The sequence below is a fragment of the Numenius arquata genome, chromosome 22 (genome assembly GCF_964106895.1).
Source record: "Numenius arquata chromosome 22, bNumArq3.hap1.1, whole genome shotgun sequence".
Taxonomy (NCBI): Eukaryota; Metazoa; Chordata; class Aves; order Charadriiformes; family Scolopacidae; genus Numenius; species Numenius arquata.
Window position 1 is genome coordinate 4086860 of NC_133597.1, and position 21425 is coordinate 4108284.

At 38.9% G+C, this 21425-nt stretch overlaps 1 protein-coding gene across 1 annotated transcript; it reads left to right on the forward strand.

Annotated features, from left to right (window-relative positions):
- Nucleotides 1-910: 910 nt before the first annotated feature.
- JHY (junctional cadherin complex regulator) lies at nucleotides 911-19460 on the forward strand. The gene is made up of 8 exons (XM_074162499.1): nucleotides 911-1305; nucleotides 3994-4492; nucleotides 8418-8528; nucleotides 11104-11726; nucleotides 12552-12837; nucleotides 14749-14829; nucleotides 16076-16201; nucleotides 18536-19460. The coding sequence occupies exons 1-8, from the start codon at nucleotides 911-913 to the stop codon at nucleotides 18737-18739; spliced, it is 2325 nt and encodes a 774-aa protein (XP_074018600.1). The 3' UTR covers nucleotides 18740-19460.
- Nucleotides 19461-21425: the final 1965 nt, after the last annotated feature.

The following is a 21425-nucleotide window of genomic DNA, read 5'->3' on the forward strand; positions in this document are numbered from 1 at the left end:
TCCTGGCCGGCGGTTACAGGCAAGGCCTCGCCTCCCTCGCTGCCTCACGGAGAGACACTTTCCAGCGAAAGCTTCCTTGCCGGTGCCAGGCTTTCCTCTCCCGGCTGCAGGGTGTGCGCCGTCTCCCATCAGCGATCGGATACAGGCATCCGCCCAGGGGTGAAAGGCCTCCCGGAGGGTAAACTTGTGTGTGTGCACAAGCACTGCTAACCCTGAAAAATTAGAAATGATATTTAGAATTTCCGTATCTTAACAAGTCACCCGTGTACTAAAGGGCAACTCACCATGTTCCTTTAAACAGATTGGTCGCACTGTGTGCACTGGAACTGACATTTCTTCACAAAACACTGCCTCCCAAACACTTTACCTTGTAAGTATCTGTGGTGAAAATGACGTAGGAACATTTAAATGCAATCGAGTGAAAAGAAACTGTCTTTCTACTCTAAGACGTGTTCTGGTTCTTTTCACTGTGTTCTTCTCTGTCACACACACTTTCTTCCTGATACCTTACATGTCAAGGTGGAATAAAGTTGAATAAAGAGAACATACAAAATTTCTTTTACCTCTCAGATTTGTCAGTTAAGATTTTGCTGCTTTGTCGTAGCTTCATTTTCATAAGCTGTTTACACACAATTAGCTTTGTCACTACTAATAGTTTAAGGTAGGTAAGTCATGCAGTTGGCTGTATAGGGACTTTGATATCTGCTTACAGGAAAATCAGTGTAACTGATGAGAGTAAAGAATTGCTTTAACTATAGAAGATCAAACTCTGAGTCCAAGCCAATGATACTACCCACAATTCCAGCTTTTAACAAATATAATCATGATCGTAGAGTAAACAACCTTTTTATGTTTACTCTCGTGTTTTCCAAATACAGGACTGATGTATACTATCAGTGCAAAACATGGAATGAATTCTTCAGGTACGAAGTACATTTCGGTTTCTTCTCCACGCACTTGCAACATGAGTAAAAAACGTTTTCCCCAAAGCCTACCCATGCAACCTGATTTTCATCCTGCAAACTGGAAAAGGCCATCTGTAAACAAAGGGGGCTTTGCCTCAAGTCCACATGACTCCCAAGAGTCTGATTCTGAAAGCCTCGTTCGGGAGAGGCAGTACCAGTTAGAACTCCAGCAGCGGATTCGTGAAAACGAAGAGCTGGTAGGACTGTATTCTGATGAGTTGGAGAATGACAGCTTAGAAGAAGACAGCTTGGAGGAGGGGAGTTTAAAAGAACAAGAAGGAGCTGAGTACGACACAAATCGATACGCAAAAGGAATACAGAAGGATGATGGTAATGGAAGGTAAGGCATAGGATTTTAGTAGATGAGTAGAATAGTTCTGACACTTTAAAACCTTATGCTCCTCAGAATATACGTTACATATTCAAGACCAATTTACATTGCCCAAGTGATATTAGGAGCACCTACAGATTTAGTTACACACAGAGGTGGACGGTTTCACCTTACCCACAGTCATAATTATTATACCCCTTTCTCCAATGTAGCCTCAACTGTTTATTACGTTGGCTGAAACACCAGTGCAGGAGGGGTAAGATGGAAAAGAAAGCATCCCTCACACATTTGTATCGGCTCCCCACACACTGGCTCTCTCTATCTGTCAGACCTTCAGAAGGTGCAGCAGCTCCAAGATCGAGAGCTAGACATTTTCTGGAGCTGGGCTGTAGAAAAGGACCAGAGAGAAAACAAAGACCAGTACCAACACATCCTTTTTTCGTTCCTTATTGAAAGACCTGTGCTGAGCCAACCACATCACTTAATGCAAGAAAACTTCCAGGCACAAATTGCTGGGTTGAATAAATGCAGTTTTGTCCTTATAGCTGCATAAATCTAAAATTAAAATTCCCAGGGTTACCGTCACCTTTCAACATTCTTTAGAAAGCGTTAACTTGGTACATAAAATAAAATTTAATTTGCTGTCATATGCATAAAAGGTTTAACACTGTATAAATTGGGAATAATTCTCAAGTTTAAAGGGATTAATTTAAACCTGAAGTAATAATAATGTGCAGTTTCAATTTAATTGTCTACTTAAAATAAAATGGCAAACAAATGAAGGCTAAATGATTAATAGCATGCTTTTATTCACCTCCTCAACAGGCAAAATGGCCAGTTATTGAATATTTTATTGTGAGTGCAAATGATGTTAATTGTACTAGAAACATGCTCTAATTTTTAGTAATTTTTTTGACTGAATACTATGCTGAATGTGAGGCTCTTCATTAAATGGAAATTTGATTTTATTTTGTTTGAACTTAGCCTAGTAAGTACTCAAATACAGTCCATTAACCGGAGCAAATATCACAGCATATACATATGAAACCCCCTCTCTACATCCATTACTAACCTCGGAATTTGAAGAGGAAATGCTGCATCTGTTGTCTACATACAACACTTTTGTTGATGAGTACAGAGTCCATCTAACCTTTATATCAAGTTGGGGGGGAGGAATAAAAGGTGCACTTTTTGTCTGCAGATGATTAGAGATGAAGGAGCTCTTCACACTCATTTTGTTCCCGTGCGGTGACCTGGCCCTGCAAAATACAATTGAGCTGCTGTGCACACATTTCAGCACAATAGAACTCTTTGGCAGTATACTCTGTTATTTGAATCATTGCAATTATATCACATATTTCCGTACTCGTTTCAAAATATGATCACCTATTTTTGTTTACCTGTGGTGTATGACAACTAGGAATAATAATGTTTTCACTGATTTAAATCATCTAATCTCTAGTATACAGGATACCACAGCGCCAATACTTACCTGAAGTGAAAAGCATTGCTGGACAAACAGGTTATTTTATAATTAGGAGCCACTTCAAATATAGACGTAAGCATGTAACTAATTTAGAAAGGATGAATAAATGATTTCTGGAAATGTTAATATAATTAACTATGCCACAGTTTGGAGATCAGCAGATCACTACATTCCTTTTAATTGGGGCAGGAGAGTCAACCAGGTTTCAGTGCCTATAAATGTCACTTTGAAAGGCTCACCTCAGTGTCCAAGAAACCAGAACTATACTGCAGGTCCAGCTAAGAAAAAACAATGTTAAAAGCTTTTTTCTCCCATGCTCCCTACTCCTGCCACTGCCCGCATGTCTCCTGGAAGCCAATTCGTATGTATTTGGCTCCTGCAGTTGGTTTTCCTCCTGTTGGATCAGGCTGTAAATCATAAACAGAAACAATTGTGGTATTGTTAAGGCAGACCATGTTTGTTTGCGTTATGACAAATGTAGTTCAGAGCAATGCTCTGGACACTTGTTTAATAAAAAAAAAGCTAAACCCATAAACATTTTATTTTTTCTACACTTATCTCAATTACAGCCTGCTTTTTTATTAAGAGTCCTTTACAGAGAGTTTTTTATTGAAACATCATGATGTTTCATAGGAACGAGAAGAGAGAATAAAAATACAGAGCTGTAGGCTGGTCTTGCTTTGACAGGCAGTTCTACTGACATCTGAGAGAGGGATTTTACCAGGAATATCACTTTTCTTTCGCACAGCAGAGTCTCTGAAGAATGAGCAACACATACTGTCCTTTGTAGGCTACATCACTCTAAAGGAAACAACAGCAGCAGTATGTTATAATATTTTCCTCTTTTACTTGAATAATATTTTCCTCTTTTCCTCTTTTACTTTTACTAGTACTTACTAGTACTTATGATTTCTATGCTAAATTTAGGATAAAGATTGTATTCTACTGTGATCTGAACGTTAGGCCAATTTATCATTCACTGAAAATGAAAATTAAAAATGAAGAGGAGGCCCTGCCTTAATTTTCTACTAAAAAATATTTGGTAAAACTGTTCTGATCCCGATCCCACAAATGGACATGCTGTTGTATGCACTCAGATAATTCAGTTGACCATATCTGTAGGACATTTGTTGGCTCAAATTGCACACTGCAAAAATACAGAATTTAAACAATTTATAAATAAATAATTTTGTGTTTCTTTTTTTAAATAGGAAACAACAGCCTGTGGACAAATATTTCAACCTAAGATACAATCCTAATTGGAAAAACTTAAAAGAGGTAGCAGAATTTTCTGAGGCAGAAAAAGCATGTCAAGTTGCTGGAGGAAGCAATGTGGACTTCTCAGAAGATTCATTTTACCTCCATTCTAATGGCTCCCTGGAAGAAAAGCATCAACAGGAGGCAAAGTCACAAGATTCATTCTCAGAGTTTGGTACAGAATTACTAAGTTTTCATGAGCCAAATGCCGTGGTCAGCAATGAACCTTTTAGGCTCAATACCAAAGGGGAGGAATCTGCAGGTGGCTGTCATTTCAAAGATAGTCCCGGTCCATATGGCAGTGCTTTTTCCCTTCAGATTCAAAAAGATCGACCACAAAGAGCAAAAAAAGACTTTGTGGAAAAAAATAAACGGACCTTAGGATTACGTTCAGAGAAGATAAACTCCTATCTTCAATTACACAGTAAAAAACAAGAAATTCTTCAAGAGCAGGTAGGTAACTTACACAGGTTTTCTAATGGTATAAACTGAGAACTGTCTAGTATTAAAATGGAATAGCTGCCTGAGGTCTGCAGAGGAGCTAAGTAGATTTACAATCCCTCATGCAACTGATAAATTATTATTTCCTCTAATAGGTGAATCTTGTTCACCCTTTATGGAATTATTGTCCAGTCCTCAGGTACTCACAACCCCGGGGATGGCCTTGTTCCAAGCCTAGTTAAGCTACATATATTCTTGGCCATGAAGCATGTCTGCATGGTCACAGAGGTGATATCTCACTAGTTTTTAGTCTTGATGGTAAAGAAACACTAACTTCTCTCCTATGGGATCTACATTGCACCTTAATCAGTGGTTCTTTTTTTGCTGCCTCTGATTTTTCTCTGCTTGGCCAATGTGAGTTTTGCTCAATGCAGCAATGCTTCTAATAGCAAGAACACTAACAATTTTTTAACTGAAGTAGGAAACCTCGATATCACCTTCAGCTTAAAATGCTGTTTTTCCACCTGCATTGATGATAAAAAAAAAAAAAAAAAGGTATATGTGAAGTTACAATTGACTTTGAGAACCAGAAAACACATTGTGGTCACGCTGCTTTCAAGAGCCATGCACACTTTTGCTTACCACTGTCATTTAGGGCCACACATGTCGGAACATCCGAGAAACATGTAGATGTTGGGAGGTCATGCAGATGAAACATGCAGATTTGGGGGGTCAGACAACCCTTTCCCCCTGCTTGCTTTCTCAGCCAGACCAAACCTTATATTTGAAATCAGTCAGCAGATACTAGTCATGTACAGTATTTGGATTTGAAGGGCCTAGCGTTCTTTTGATTGACTGCGAAATGTCAGCCAACTTGTATTAAGGATTAAGTGGAAATGTAATTACAGTTCCTAATGAACCATTATACATGAGTTTGTTGCTTTTACTTGCTGCTTATTATGTGGGAAGTGGGAGTCATTGATCACGCCATGAGTTGTAGCATAGAAAATTCTTAACTTGCAAAACTACAGAGACTTTCTGCTTTAAGTGACACATTTTCCAAGGCTAATGAACAGTTGACACAACACTAGAGGGCATCTGCTGACTACATTACAATGAGTGTAACGGTGGACAAGCTTTTTTCTAGCAGAGCTATTAAGAGCACTTGGTTTTTTCAGTTATAATTTGGTTGATGATAAAAATAATTAGCGTAGATTGATGCTAATTAAAGCTGTGTTGATATGATTATGTTTACTATTTGGGGAATTCTGAAAATGTTTCATATGTAAGTATCGGAGCCAGGGATCAGGACTTCATTGTGTAGACACTATTCGAAGATATGGAATAGAAAAAAAAACCCTGTTAAAATCAGGGCGATGTTCTAAGATTACCTTGCTGAAGTAGCCGTGGGGACAGCAGAGCTGTGACATAGCAGGAACCAGACAGCACATGTGTAGAAAGGTGTGGGTTTTTCCTTGGCAAGTTGATGCAGCCGCAACAGCATCACCACCTACTGTCAGCTAACTTTGTGTTTGATACGGGTTGGCATAGGAAGAAGTCCTTACCTCTCTTGTTCTTAATTGAGACATCCGTTGCTCCATCTTGATGGAGGGGGTGAAAGAAGGCCTGACGGAAACATCTTGTTGCCCAGATCCGGCCCATGAGCCAACTTTGGTCACCTCACCTGGAAAACTGTAGCGAAAGTGCAAAAACACCAAGTATGCAAAGAAACAAGCCATATGTCTTCTGCTGGAGTGATCAAACATGTTCTGAATACTGGATTAATTTGAATTAACTGGATTAATTTGAGCTGTGCAGGATGTTGAAGCTGGTTTTATTGATACAGTCACTGTTGGCTGTCAGGTACTGTGGTAGTGAAATAGTGTTTACATTGAAATAAGTACTTACAGCTTTTTTCAACTGACATAACAATAGGTAAAATATTTGCAGCCTAATTTTTGCAAGATTTACAGCTGTTATCTCTGTGCATACAGCCAGCAGGCTGTATGTACCAAAACATACCATAAATGTGTTGATCTGTATATTTACTAATTTATATAGCATTTTATAAAGCATCAAGTTCTTTGCAGTGTTGCCTGATTCTTTAAGAACCTGATGATGAGTTTCTTTGAGAGAGAGCGAGAGAAAGAGAGAGAAGTAGTGGCCCAATCTAGCTCAGCTGTACTCAATATGAGTTGCTTTCCTACCTACAAGCCCCTTACTTCAAAGCAAGGAACATAATGTACAATTTTTTAATGGCTCTAGACCAAGGCACTCAGACTCTCTGTGCACTGCGCCTTGCCTCAGTGTAAACACCTAATCAAGATTGCCTGCGCTTCAACAATAGCAGCCAAATGCAATTCGAGAACCACAAGCCTTTGAAGTCCTCACTGCAAAGGCCGGTTTTCTAGTCTGGGATAATGACATGCCATGATTGCTGTCTTTGTTGTATCTTTTCAGTAGAGAAGCAATTATGGGCCTCAATTTAACAGAATAGGCATTACACAGCTTATGATGCTCAAAATGCAATTTCATTTGATCATTTTCTCAATTTGATTGGTATTAATAGAATAGTTCACAAAAAATGCTGGCAGAGGTTGTGTCCTGTTCCTCTTTCAAAGAGATAATGTAGAAGTATGCTTTACCTGCCCAGTAAACTATCAATACAGTGAGTCAGTTGGTTCCACCAAAAACATCTTACTGGCTGCAAAGCTGTATCTATCCGCAGTTCAGGAAACCTGTGTGGTAACTTTTAATTTGTGAACTTTTCTAGTCACAACTAATAGGATCTGCGTCGCCATTTGGAGCAATGACATCACCTGAAAACTCAGCAATAGACCCTACCTACGTTTTCCTAGTTGTTCTAATCTCTCACCCCCGAAGATGAGAGGCTCAGCTCCCCAGTAGGATTTAACACTTCCTTCACACCGATTTCACCATTATGATTTTCAGTGAATAATTCTCTTGGTCACAAGTATCTTCTCAGTGCAAGTTCTCCTGTGTTAGGCAGTGTGTGTAGGTACTTCTACCACAAGCATGAGCCCGACACATAGTTAGCTGTAGTCTTTTTACAGTGAGACTGCCTAACTGCACACTTAATTGAGGTCACATCTGCTATAGTACTTAGCAGGATAAGTCGGGACAATACAAGTATAAATAAAAAAACAACAGTGTTTTTCATGAAGTTTTATAGATTGGGGAAAAAAGTTTGACGCTTTCAAGAAAAAAGTTCATTATTGCCATATTTACAAGAGTGTCTCTTGGCTTCAAAATCTGTAATGCCAGCAGCCACCCTCAAAAAAATTGCTCAACTGTGATTTCCAGCCATCGTGCTACCACTTGACTGTGGCTATGTGAAGATGTTGTGCTTGTTTGTGGGCTTGCTATTTCGCACAAGTTGTTTGATATTGTTGCCAGGCTATGGGGATTAGATCTTTTATTTCTGCAGCTACTTTTCTAGCAATTCTACTGTGTTTTGCCATCTCTTTTTCCCCTCAACTCTCTTGTTCAAGACTTTGCTATGATGTGTGTCATCCATCAATATCTTGGTACACTGGCTGATTGCTTGGACAATGATGGTTGTCTAGTTGCTTTTCTGTTATTAGGTACGTCTACTGGCTCTTATATAAATGGAGAAACCCTGGCATTTGAGAGTTATAAGTAGGTTTCTGTGCTGCATATGTCCTGCAATTTTCTTTTCCTCTCTTTTTTTTAAAAGTAGAAGGAAGATTCCCTACTACCACAGCACTGTTAATTGGGGGTTTGTTTCCTTTTTCATTTTCTATTTTAGCCATTCATTTTATTGTTATCTATTATATACTGCCTAACCATAGCATTTTAACTTTACTACGAGGCAAATTTTTTCTCATTCTTTCCCCAAGACTTTTAGATCCTTTCATCTGGTTGAGCTGGGGCCATAAACATTCTTGTTTTTTAGGCTGCAGATCCTAAAACTGTTGATGAGGAACCAGTTCAGAGTGTCCTACCACTCCAGACTCTGAAAATGGAGCCTGAAGACAAATGGTACCTGAAATCACAGCAGCTCAAGGTTGCTTTTCAATAGAACATGATAATTGAAATATATATGTAAAAGCATTGAAGTTTGAATATTTAAAGCTGTAGTCTCATTACTTTTAAAGTACCAATTACTGACAATAAGTGCCTAGATATATATCAGTAGATAATCACCAAAATTTAATGCATATGCTGTGTTATATACTGAATTATTTTAAGTCAAAATAGATCCCAAATTCCAAGAAATTCTGAGCTCAAAGAATCTTACCTATTTAGGACATTATTCAGTTGGTAATAATGTAAAAGTGCAAACTAGTACATAATCGTGTTTGATAGTTCATGACGATTCTGAGCTAGAACTTAACTACTTTTGCATTACTTGTGCCATAAAATCCCCATGAACATCAAGGGGTTACCATAAAACAGAAAATGTTACAAGTAGAAAAAGCTGCACTGACCTCCTCCATGCACGTAAGTCTATAGATCTGGTTTATGCTGGCTTTTCAAACCGAAGCAGAGTCTTTGGAGCAATAAAAGAGACCAGGTTATCATCACTGATGAAAAAGCAAGAACTTGAGAACCAGAACTTCAGGCCAACTGGAATTATTATTGGCAAATGTATTACAAGTATTTGAAGTCATTCAGGCAGACTGTTTAAATTCCCCGCTGTCCACTTCAGACTGGGAGCTGCACTTCTGTAAAGGACAAACAAGATTTTATGCTGCTGTTTGTTGTGAGAGATGTGCTTTATATATGGAATTTCAGAATGAAGGAGGTATTTTACAGGGCTGCTCATTCTGTTTAAATGGGGAAACGTTGGCCTGGCCCCAGTTTGGCAGCAGTTCATGCTTTCCACCAGTGGCACAGTATGCCAGAACATTAATCGTTATAGCAGAGGTCGAGCTAACAAATCATCATCTTGGCACCAGGAGTCGGGATTCCCCAGTGCTAAAGCTTTTGCCAAAACATTCTGCTCTATATGTGGATTTAATACCTACCATTAAGTAGTTATTCTGAGTGCATATGCTATGTAGTGATTGCAAGTGTGGCTAACAAAAGAACCCTAGAGAGACAGGAGGATGAAATAGAGGATTTTAGCGCTGACAAAGATTAAATGAACTGAGAATGGATTTGTATATTCCCTAGAAGGAAAGCCGTGTTTTTCCTCAAAATAGGCAACACCTGATGCTGTAATTGGAAAGTGATAAATCTTAAATAAGCTCCAGATTTAGAGTATGTTAGTGTAGCTCAAGACACCAGTCCTGGTGTGCTTAAATTCTTAAATTGTTTCTTATCATTTGGATAACATTTCACAGGATACAGGGCAGGGAGGAGTGCTTGATTTAGAAATGAAATCATTTAAATCATTGACATCAGTCTGTTTCTACTGTAGACCAGTCTAATAGTGTGTATGTACATAGCCATCTTTTCATGAAATTTAGTACAGTTTATTTTCATTAGAGGATAAAAACCAAGAACTGATTTGATTTTTGAAACATTTTCCCCAGATGGTTGACAATGAGCTACCACTTGTCTGCAGGATTAAAACAAGACATTCTGTGCATTTAAGGGCACCTATTTTTGCACCTCATTCAGATAAAATTCCATATTTGCCACAGCAGCATTTCTTAGATATGGTCTGCATCTGTAAGGAACCATTTTTATAGTGTTCTGCTTCAGAAGTTGTCTCTGGCCATTAAGCAAAGCTTTGATGCAGTATTGTGCATTGTCTGTGCAGCACCTGAATAGCATCTGTGCTTCTGTTCTTGACTGGGGGTTCCTACATATTTTAATTTTGGATTAAGTCTGGCCAGACCATCACCTGGTCTAGCCACGAGCATAATTTATGGAGTCAGGGTTAGATACAAGTGGCACGGAGTGATTTTGATGGGTCTAATCAAACTTGTGCAAACTGTCCTAACTCATTATCAGTACGTTAAAGAACTGTTATCATAGTCATGAAGGACCAATATCATACCTAGGTCTCTTTAAGGGTCCTTCTATCAGGACATGTTTTGTTAATTCAAGTACCCCAAACCCAAAGCCTTACAAATGCCACAAAGATTGTTCTCCATAACATACTAGACTTCAGGACACAGATGCTTTTCCTTTTACACTTCACTGTCTGCTAAGAACTCACTTTTTAAACTAATTTCCATCACAATACTCATTCAGCCACCTAAAACATTGCTGTAACCCTTTTCTGGTTGTGAATGTACATTAAACAGGGGTGTCTGGCTCTGTACTTCCCTGATTTTTAGATAGACGAATGATTATCGGTTCCAACCTGCTCAGCTCCTGTTCAAGGGACCACATCAACACATGTTCAAAGTTCAGTACATGTTCAGAACTCAGCTTCACTTTAACTTGCACAGCTATTTCAGGGCTAAAAATAAGAATGTTTTCCTGAATTAGAATCAAAGAACGTGGTGTCATCTAGTCAAAACGTCAGTTAATCAGTTAATTCGGAGAATACATGATAGGCATGTGACAGAATGACAGAATGACATGAAAGGCATTGTGACAGGCACATTTGTATATTGTTATCTTAATGAGCATATAAAATAGCAACCGCTGAAATTCACCCCACTTTTGGTAACTTGTTTTAGGATCACCAAAATAAGTCCTCCCAGAGAAATAAAATGAAATCCAACCAGAGTATCAAAGGGAGAGCTTTTACAAAGACTGATAGCCAACAGCCACCAGGTAGACCAGCAGAAGCAATGTCTTGGCACCACAGGCACCACCAAATACCAACATTTCAGCCTGCTCCCATGCAGGCAGTGGAGCAACACAACAGCAGCGCACAGCACGAACGCCTGTGTCAAAGTCCTTCTGTTGACCCCGACACCGATACAGCAGCAAATTCAGATACTTGCTTAAATAATTTCCCAAATTCAAGACATTTTGTTAATCAGGATTTTACCACATCTACGTATTCTTTTCATCCAATGTTACATAAATTTAACCCAGCAGAGGATATATCTCCGGCATATACCATCAAGGAGAACAAGAAATACCAGCGTGATTCTCCAAATGGACTTCCACGTGACCAGCAACATTTGTACAACCATGCCACTGTGCAGCCTTTTGCAAGAGATGACAGTACTGATGGTCAAGCACATCCAAATCAGAGGACTATTTCATCTACTTTTAATGCCAATTTTCAAGAATTGGTGAAGAATCAAGTATCACTTCAGGATTGCAAAAGACACATTTATGCGGATAAAAGGTATCAGAACTATCCTATCAGCAGTTTGTGATAAGGATGTAAGTGTTGAAACAGGATTACATAACACTGTGATGCCTGGAAAAAATAGAAATGAACAAGAAAATGTTTTAAAGTTTAAAGCATAAAATTCTTTTGCTACAAACCCGCCACTATCGATTACTACTAACTTAAGATTCATTATAACTATTGATTTTTAAATATGGTATTGGAAAAGGACAGTTCCGTACTCCAGACTGTCTCGCACATCGAATTTTCCACAATTGAAAGTTTCCTTCTGAAAGGCTAAAAGGTGAAGTTTAAAAAATAGATAGCAAAGAGCGCTGTGTGTAAGACTGCTGCTGCTCCGTAGAGTTAGATCAAAACTTGCCTTGCAGGGTGAATATCCAGAGTCAAACCAGTACCAATTCTGGCTCACTACACGTGGAGAAGGGCATGAAAATCCTTAGTTATATAGAATTTCACCTGCCTCAATAAAAAGCAAGGTTTTATTTCACATAGGCAATTAATTCTTTCACTTTGTGAAAAAAAGGTCCGCAGGCCTGATCCAAAACCCCTTTTCATTTGGTTTAAGGAGGCTTTAAAGGCATGTTTCTTTTGTCTTAAGCTAGCTTTCCGTCAGGCTGAAAGTTTCCCCGTCTATATTTTTCCATTTATTTAAACAGTTTCCATACACTTGGGTGCGAGCAAAGTCAGTCATTGTTAAATGCCCATCTTTCCATCTTTGTGTTCCCACTATATTCTGTGAGCAGGGTCAGAGTGCTTGTTGAGCTATGTGCTATATATAAATAAAGATTCTTTTCTTTTTCCTCCTCTTTCTTTTTTGAGGCCTTCTCAATCTTCTGTTCGCAGTTCACCAGCAGCCCCTTGTACAACCTCCCAGTTTACACAAGCAATGGAGCGACATCACCAGGAAATCACTCGTTTGACAGAAGCTCACTTAGCTGAGAGGCACTTGTTCAGCCTACTTCCACCTGTAATCCCACAGGTAGAAAGTGGTTTAGAGGTAGATCCAGAGAGTGGTGAAGGAAATCGAGTGAAAATATGCCGAAGCAACTCCGAAGGATATCTCATGCAAATGGAAAAGCAAAACCAGCCTAAAGTCAGCAAGAAGGTAAGCCAATCAATGTGAATTGGGTGGGTTTACATTTCTGTTTCTCCGATTAATTTTTTTTTTCTTAACAATCCAAAGATCTTCACACACAAAAAAAAAAATAAAAAGGAATGGGGACTGAGGAATATTTCATTGTTACAGAAAGCACACTGACACACACTGACTTGCCCAGAACATTAAAAACCAAGGAACAAAGCTGAAAACAGACACTAAAATAATTTTGGTCTAAAGAGCAAGTCAAATCACCACCTCCTCTCCCTGTGTCACTTTCGGTCTTGATTAGCTCTAAAAACACACAGAGCAGTGTTTGTCTTTTAAGTTACCCAGTGATAAAATGATTTAGAATAAAGCTATTTGTATAAAGCAGCAGGTAGCCAGGCCTCAGATCTGAGCAAACCATTATCCTAGTCATGCTCATTTGCTATCCCACTCAAATCTCTTGGTTTCCAAGGCAATCAAACTGAACAACAACAAACTTAGAGGATTTGTAAAGCTAACGGCATAAACATTATTACAAGTCTCCTGATGATCCCGTTTTGGTCCTTATTAAAACTTGGTTCTTTTTGTCTTTTCTGTGTGTCCAGTTTCATACTGTAACCGGTTAACACAGATGCGGTGGAACAGCATAGAGATATCCCTGTGTGTCCCTGACAAATTAAATGTTTAAGAAGTTAGCTCCAAGTCTCAGGGCAGACAAACTAAGCTGGAATAATTACCCATGTGTTTCATCTAGGAGGCAGTTTGTGTATTGCTGCTTGAATGCCTCTAAGAAGAATTAGCTGGATTATGATAGTAACTGAAGGGCAGATTTCCTTTTCCCTTTCTGTTCCTCTGAGTTCAAACTGTTGTTTCTGTCCTGTATTTTCAGTAGCTTTCTCACACTTCATATGTGAGGAATGCCACAGAGAATAAGACTGCTTATGTCTCACAGAAAAATCCAGCTTTTCCTAGTAAACATATGCAGTCATACTCATTGCATGAAGTGAGAAAACCCTGATTTCATTGTAGACATACATTATTAACTCTTCAGAGTACCTTAAATTAAAAGTTAGGTGCAGATATTTCACAAAAGAATAGGGATAACTAACACAAAGAAATATCAAGTGGAAAACTTAGTTTCTTGGCAGTTGAGTTTAACTTGAACATGTTCTGTGAAGAAATGCACGTTTTATTTACAGATAGAAATTTCTTGGTGTTTCTGCATTACCCTGAGATTAAAGTTACTGCAGAGCTGCTCATAATGAGTTTCCACTGACAAGTTTTTAAAATGTAGTCCACTTGTAAAAATTAATCTAGTGTTCTTGAAAGAGATTTAAAAGATTCTGGAAGTATTAGGGTCTTTGTAGTAATGTCATGAAATATTGAAATGGCATCACCCATCACTCATCTTCTGTCTTCCTATGCACTTGTAAAGCTTTTGCTGTGCTGCAAGGCATATCTTTTTCAACTGTCTGTGAACAACTGTCCATTGCAGTTTTGAGAACAAAGAAGGGTTACAATTACTAATAACATTTGCCTAATTTTTTACCACCAAAATCAGGTACTTTTATCTGCTTCTTTTGTAACAGTTTCTTTGGAGTTTCATTCTATTAACAGTCAAATGGGTCACTTTAAGCTGTTTAAAAATAAAGCTCACAAAAGATAATTTTTGACTGAGAAAGTACTGCTTTGTGATTTGGATGATTGGCAATTAGCTGCCTAGATTCAAAGGAAATACGGTGTAATTTGACTTGTGCAATTAACTCAATCTTTTTGGTCACTTACAGTCCTTGAAATGAGACGTGCCAGAGGTAAGACAGAGACTGCAAGTTGAATCCTGCTCTTATCTTGGTGTCCACTACAAGACTGCTTTAATTATGCTCTCCGTGAAGTCATATAAAGGAAAATCTATCACTGCTGTTTCTTTTCCAGCCATGTAGCTCAAAAGCCTACATAAATCTGAATGTGAAGCTTGGAGGCCTTGGACCTGACTATGAAGCAATCAAAGAGAAAGTAGGTAGTCCCTACTACATGATCTGCTTTTCAGTTGTGCAAAGAGAATTTAGGCAGGGCAGAATGGCAAAGAAATCACTGCTGAGAAGCAACTCATGTTTGTCTGATACTTTATGTTCTTGGCTCTAGGTCTAGCTTGAGAATCTAAGGGAAGATTCAAATAGAAGGAAAGGCAACTGTATTGTAGGTGGTTTTAACCCTCTAATTTTGTAGTTCCAGAAACGAGTAGTTCACAGACTTCAAGAGGGCTAATTGCACATCAGTAGATTATACACTTATGTGACTGAGTTGCATTGTCACTCCCAGTGTAGTTTGCCTAACCTTCAAAGTGGAAGTAAAAGAAGAAGTCGTGTAAACACAGGAAGAAAATAGCTGGATGCACATTACCCTGCTGAAATGGAGATGAATTGTTCAGAACAATTCATTGACCTGTTCTCTGCTAATAGTGAGGGTCTGGTAGCAGCTATATCTGAGGTGCTACAAACACCATCCTGCATGCTCTGAGACCCTGTTAATCTGACAATGGGTGCTTTATATGGCATTCTTTATAGAAACACGGTAGGAGCAAAAGTGATGAAGTGGTCATCCCTTTGGAGTCATTGAGAAGCCCCTGTATTTTCTTCCTCCTTGCCATAAATGAAACAGATTAGAGATCTGAAATTGGAACGGACAGAGTGGTGCATAACCCAGGACTCTGTGTTTTTAACACCATCATAATGCTTCTGGAACCTGGCGTGCCACTGGGGTATCATTGCATTGAGAGGAAGTAATTGACATTGGTTGATAGCAGGGGCAAGTAGAGCATACTGCTGAATTTGGGCATAATGAGTTGCTGGAAATATAAAGACACAGAGTATCAGTTAAGTAAATGAAGCAAGTCATTCGGGGCCTTCAAAGTAAATACAGAGGTTTGAAAAGTCATTGCAAAAGCTGACAGAAATTAACATAGCCATTTTAGAACTGAACAGATACATTGAAACATTCAGAATAAGGATGCATCTGTGGCATTTCTGTTGAGCTCTATCCCCAGTATGGCCCAAGAGAAAGCTCTTAAAAACAAAGAGTGACTAAAAAAAACTGTGCCATTTATCAGGATTTCCTGTTGTGTTCTGCTGAGGAATGATCAATAGCATAGCCAGGTTAAACAGCAACAGAGGTGTAAATGGAAGACTCCAGTGGAAAAAGTGTTTCATTGATGGATGCACCAAGTCATTTAATTAACCATACCCTTTTTTCCTTTTGTCAGAAAGAGAAGTTAAAGCAACAAAAGGAATATGCAAAGCAAATTAAGGAACACAATATGAAAAACATTACTTCGGTTCAGAGGTTGCCTACAAAACCCCAGGTCATATCATTAGTGTCAAGACAAAAGGTAAGAACAGAGTCCCTTTAACAGGCGTGCAGGGAGAGATTCTGGACTTTGCACAAAGAAAAAGGAAAGCATAAATTTAACTTACGATAGGCTAAAATAGTTTCTACATTTTGATTTTCCTTTTAATAACTCTGAGGATTTCTACTCTCAGGGGCAAGTGCTCATCTGTGCATCTGTTCTGTTATGGCTGTAGATGTGTGCCAGGAGTTGCTGATTTCTGTGTCAACAGCAGTCTTCAGTCCACACACCTGCCTTGCTCTTCCTAAGAGTGTACCAAGTGGAAAGGGAGCAGCGCTCCGTCCAAGCTACCAACACTCAGCTTGGCTTAACCAGCTCGTGATGTTTACCTGGGGAAAGGGTGGGAATAAAGGAGAGTAGGAGCCCTCGAGGAACATACCCAGTGCAGCATATGTTCTGCTTCACATCAGCAACAGAGGCCACACTACTGTAGAGTGCACTCTTCTAATGGACCACAGATATCCTCTTGTTAGTCTATTATCCACCTGCCTGTCAGTCTCACTCACAAACTCTTTTCACTTCAGTTGCGTAGCTACAGTAATTGGTCTTATTTTTCAAGCCCATACAACATCACTTTAGCCTTCACTGGCCTTCAAAAATAGCCCAAATGAGCAATGACTGACTACATGACAGTGGCATACATAAACAAAGAAAGGGAGCACCTTTTCCCCATCGCAAGAGGTAATAAAGCTCTGGAAATAGCATATATTTTATGCCGTCAGTTCTGCAGGAGCTCACCTGCCTGGGGCCGAAAGCACCCTAACAGATATTTCTCCAAGATGACGAATGAGAACTGAATGCTTCAGGAAAAAAAATTTTGGAGTTTAATACAATTGAATCCCTCAGTTACTTGCATTTATTTCCAAACCTCACACAAACCACAGAGAGATGAAGCTGCGTTCTTTGGATGTCAAAAGGGTTTTGGATTCCTTCAGAAGACTTCCTGGACACTCTTTCACCAAGAACGTGAGATAATGCAACTTCCACCTGAGCCCTAACAGGTGTTTCCAGATACATGTGACTGAAACACAGACACCAACTAATGTGCCAGGTTAAACCAGGGCTCTCTCAGTTTCAGGGTTTCTGTAATGCTGTTTCCATCCCCTCTGCAAGGCAGCCTTCCAGGTTCCATACATCATTCCAGAATATTTGACGCTCTTAAGGTATCTGCTTTGTATTCTTCTTTCAGCATGGCCCTGCTCAGCTTCAGTGAGACATGTCAGGTCTAGAACAACAGCTTGAGTACTCATATTAATTTTGATAGTTAAGCCTATCCTGCAGTAGAACCTAAGCCCAGTTAATCAGAACTTGCCTACTTCTCACATTCACACACGCAAGTTTACCTACATACTGCTACAGAAAAACATATTTGGAAAAGCACGTGGTAAAAGGACACACTTGGCCGGTGTGGGAAGTACAGTTCTCCAAGACATGCTGTCCCTGACAGTATTCCATTACTGCCTGCCTTTCCCTCTGCTTAATGGTGTACTTATTCAGCATATGCACATTTGGAGTGTCTGAAGTAGAAAAGAATTGGAGTGGTGGTTTATTTCATGCTATTCTCAGTAGAGTACATGTGGGTGCTGAGCAGACTGGGTGTTACTGGTAAAGAAATTTCCAGTCACAACAGAATATGCATGGTTATAAAAGAACCCTGTGATCTCTGGGAGAGGCAGTTCTTTGTTTTACTCTGAAACAGTAAAAGGTTGGTACGTCTAATACCATCCTCACTTGTGCAGGAAGCTTTTCTTCTTCAGAACTGTGTTAGCTTTGAAATTAACCGAAAAGGAATTTGGCAAGGGATTATATTAAATCAGATCCCGGAGAATTTAAAACGATTACCTAGACTTCATTTCAAACTTGTTAGAACATTTTAGACCATTCAATACATCAGCTTTTTAGAATTTGTCATAGGAGCACTCGGTTTCCATCCTTGTCATATTAACCTGCAGAACTCCCTGCTATAAGGTATGACTGAGGACAAGATCTTAATGAGGCTGAAAAGAAAAAACAAATGTTTATAAACTTAATAGACTTGTGTTGCTTTTCCTTTTTTAAAGAGAAAACACTGCTCAGTATTTAAGGTGGCCTCGAGTGTTAAGTGTCAGAAAGGAAATCTGCTTGAGGTGGGTTATTTCGCCCAATGCAAAGGTTCCTTGCAGTCATCACTGAAGCGTCTAGTATTCAACACTGCCAGAAACAAGATCAGAAATTAGGAGAACTATTAATTTGACTCAACACAGAAACACCTAATTTTTTGGGGAAATATTGGTCAGGTTTTCTCTTAATCAGTTCCCCCAATTTTCATGTTTTTAGGCGCTGGAATATGCTAAGAAGATTCCTAAACCCAAGACTTTCACGGCAAGACAATCAGATGACGAGGCGAAAGAGGAAAGGGTTCTGCCGCAGACTTTAAACGGGGACAGTTTACCTCAAATTGCATCCTTGGAAACTTTGCAAAATCGACACGAGAAGGAGAAACAGGTTGTAGCTGCTTTCAGAACCCTTCATATCCTATAAGTATTTGGAAGTTATTAGGGCTATCTTCAAGACAAAAAGATCTGAACTGTTTAATTATGAGCTATGACCATCACATATTGATTCACCATTCCATTGAAATGTAAAATGGCTTAAGTTCAATCATTGTTAAATTTTAGCATCACTTCTACTCTACCTAGTTTTTAAAAATGTAAACAGTGCATTTTAATGTGGTCACCACTGCTGCTATTTTTCTTTGAAATCAACTGATGGAGCAGTTGCATCTTTTGGGCTAATCAGCTCTTGGTTTGTCACAGCTGGATCGTTTTTGGACATGTCAGATATGTGGGCATATCCACAAAACGATAAAAATAAAACATCCGTTTTATTTTGTAATCTCAATACCAACAATGTTTCTCGTTTTGAAGGGCAGAGGAGACTTTGGCAGACTATCCAGAAATAAAGCCAAAAATTAATCCATTGCTGGGAAGAAAGTGAACAAAAATGTGCACCAAACAGAGCAGTTGGTAATGATACAACACTAATTATTCAGATGTTACTCTGTTATCTGTTAGTGAATAGTTGTCAGATCAAGACCTAAATTTTGAAGCTTCATCTGCGACAAGAAAATTCAAAACAAGTACTGGCTGATCATGCAGACAATCTGTTATTAGCCAGAAGCAGTTGGAAAATATATTGGTAACTAAGGATAATTGAGAGCTACATATTTGAGAGGAAACGGCTTTTAACAGATTAAATATATAAAAATGACAACAAACAGATGGGTTTCTTACAATGGTTCTGTTTCTTTAACTTAGTAAATTATGAATTAAGTCAACGTATGAAATGTGATTAAAACACACAGCAAGGGAATTTTGAAAAAAACACACTAAAATCTCTTAGAAAATAGGCTAGTTAAAAGAAAAAAAACCCACAACAACCTTGTGATTACATGTAATTGCTTTATCCAATTTATTACATCCCCTTTTGTATGGGAGGAGAGAGAAAATTAGTCTTTGGGCCAAAAAAAAGGGTTCAAGTCTCCTTGAAGGAGGCTAACAATGGAAAGGAAAGGTGGAGAATAAAAGAGTGACTATCTTTGAAAGGGCTTTCTCTTCTTCTAGATGCACCTTTTGTTAAAGGTAAAGATAGAACTGTGTAAGACTTAACACCTTTCTGGGTTAACATTTTCTTGGCTAGATGTCTCACAGGAAAGATGTTTTGACAGTGATGTCAAGGCATCGGAGGTGCAAGATACATTGCTGGAAAGTCCGATAACTTCCATTTTATAGAAGCCTGGATGAGTTTGACCTAGATCCTGCAGTCCTCAGGATGCCTCAATCCTCCTGAAAGTTGACTGATGCCAAAATATACCCTGCAGTGTATATTCCCAACCTAATATGGAAAGAATTGACCACCGTACTGCATCTCTCCATCATGGAAAAAGGACACGTTCCTTTCTTTAAAGCCCTCCTGACTCACCTGAGGGACAGACCCTCCACCCTGTCGTTTCCTTCCCACCACACTGCGTTTGGCCCCTCTTTGTAGAAGATATGTGTCTGTGATATGATCCATCAAACTGGGCTGGGTAAACGTTTCCATGCTCTGCCAGTTGCTGCTTTTCTACTTTTATTTTTAAACCAAATGGTAACACTTTGAAGCATTTCTGATTAGGGAACCTCAACTTGTTGTTTCTGCTTAAAAGTGATAATCCCCCCTTAATAGAAACCTCAAGTACCTATTTTAATGAAACCTTCAGATGAATATCAAAGAGCTATTTACTCGTATCTAATATTTTAATTAGATTATATTCTCAATTTAACCCATTAAACCCCCTTTGATGATCTCCATGTTTAGTGTTTAGCCCCAGATGCTGGAGGTAATGAATATTGGACCTTTGATTTAATGAGAACTTCTGCCTTTCCAGCCTGACTCCCTTTGTATCCCCCTTTTTTATTTTCTGAGCTATAGAATTCAGTTAATTGAAGAAGTCTCTTACCACCACACATTAAGGAACCTAAATTAGCATCCCTTTTCTGATTAGAAAATGCAAGCAGACATTTTCTCTTTGATCTGAGGATTGAGTTGAAGTAGGCAACAGCCCCCTGAAAATGAGCTGATGGCCTTATTATTTGGCTGACATGCAGATGCGTCCATGTGGTGCAAAATGCTTAATGTCTTAATTGATCACCTTCCTCCCTATCTGTCATCCGGATACCTTTTAGAGCTCCCATAAATTAGGGTGATCTTTCTGGGTGGGTGGTGTGTTTCATTTGGTTGGTTTTTTTAATAAAACAACTTTTAGGAAACATTCACATATTAAACCCACGCTAAACTGAAAGCCATGGATACTTAGATGATGCTGCATCGGGGGGGTGGACAGATTTTTAAAAAAAAAACACTGAACAAGATCATCTCACAAACCATTTGGAAAGGACTGGGTTGTTGGGGTTTTTTTTCTCCCAGAAAAAGACATTATTTGCCATGTATGTAGAAAGAAAATCTTTTGATCTGCCTCAATACTAATGCAAATTTTTCCTGCACGTAACGGATGTGGTGGCACAAAAAGGGACCATACAAGTAAATGATGAGCATCCATCTGCTTAAAAGCAAAGGCCAAAACTTAATGTCTTTCAAATAGGAAGGCAAGAAATTTAAATACGAAACGGGCCTTGAGTTTTGCATTAAGTATTCAGGGAGAGATGGAGCTGGAGTGGAACCTGCCTGC

What these genes read in the sequence shown, in the direction of transcription:
- JHY (XM_074162499.1), top strand. Translation starts at nt 911, where the DNA reads ATGAATTCTTCAGGTACGAAGTACATTTCGGTTTCTTCTCCACGCACT. An exon ending in AGCCTAAAGTCAGCAAGAAG is followed by an intron (nt 12,838 to 14,748) that starts GTAAGCCAATCA and finishes TTTCTTTTCCAG; the next exon opens with CCATGTAGCTCAAAAGCCTA. An exon ending in CATTAGTGTCAAGACAAAAG is followed by an intron (nt 16,202 to 18,535) that starts GTAAGAACAGAG and finishes TCATGTTTTTAG; the next exon opens with GCGCTGGAATATGCTAAGAA.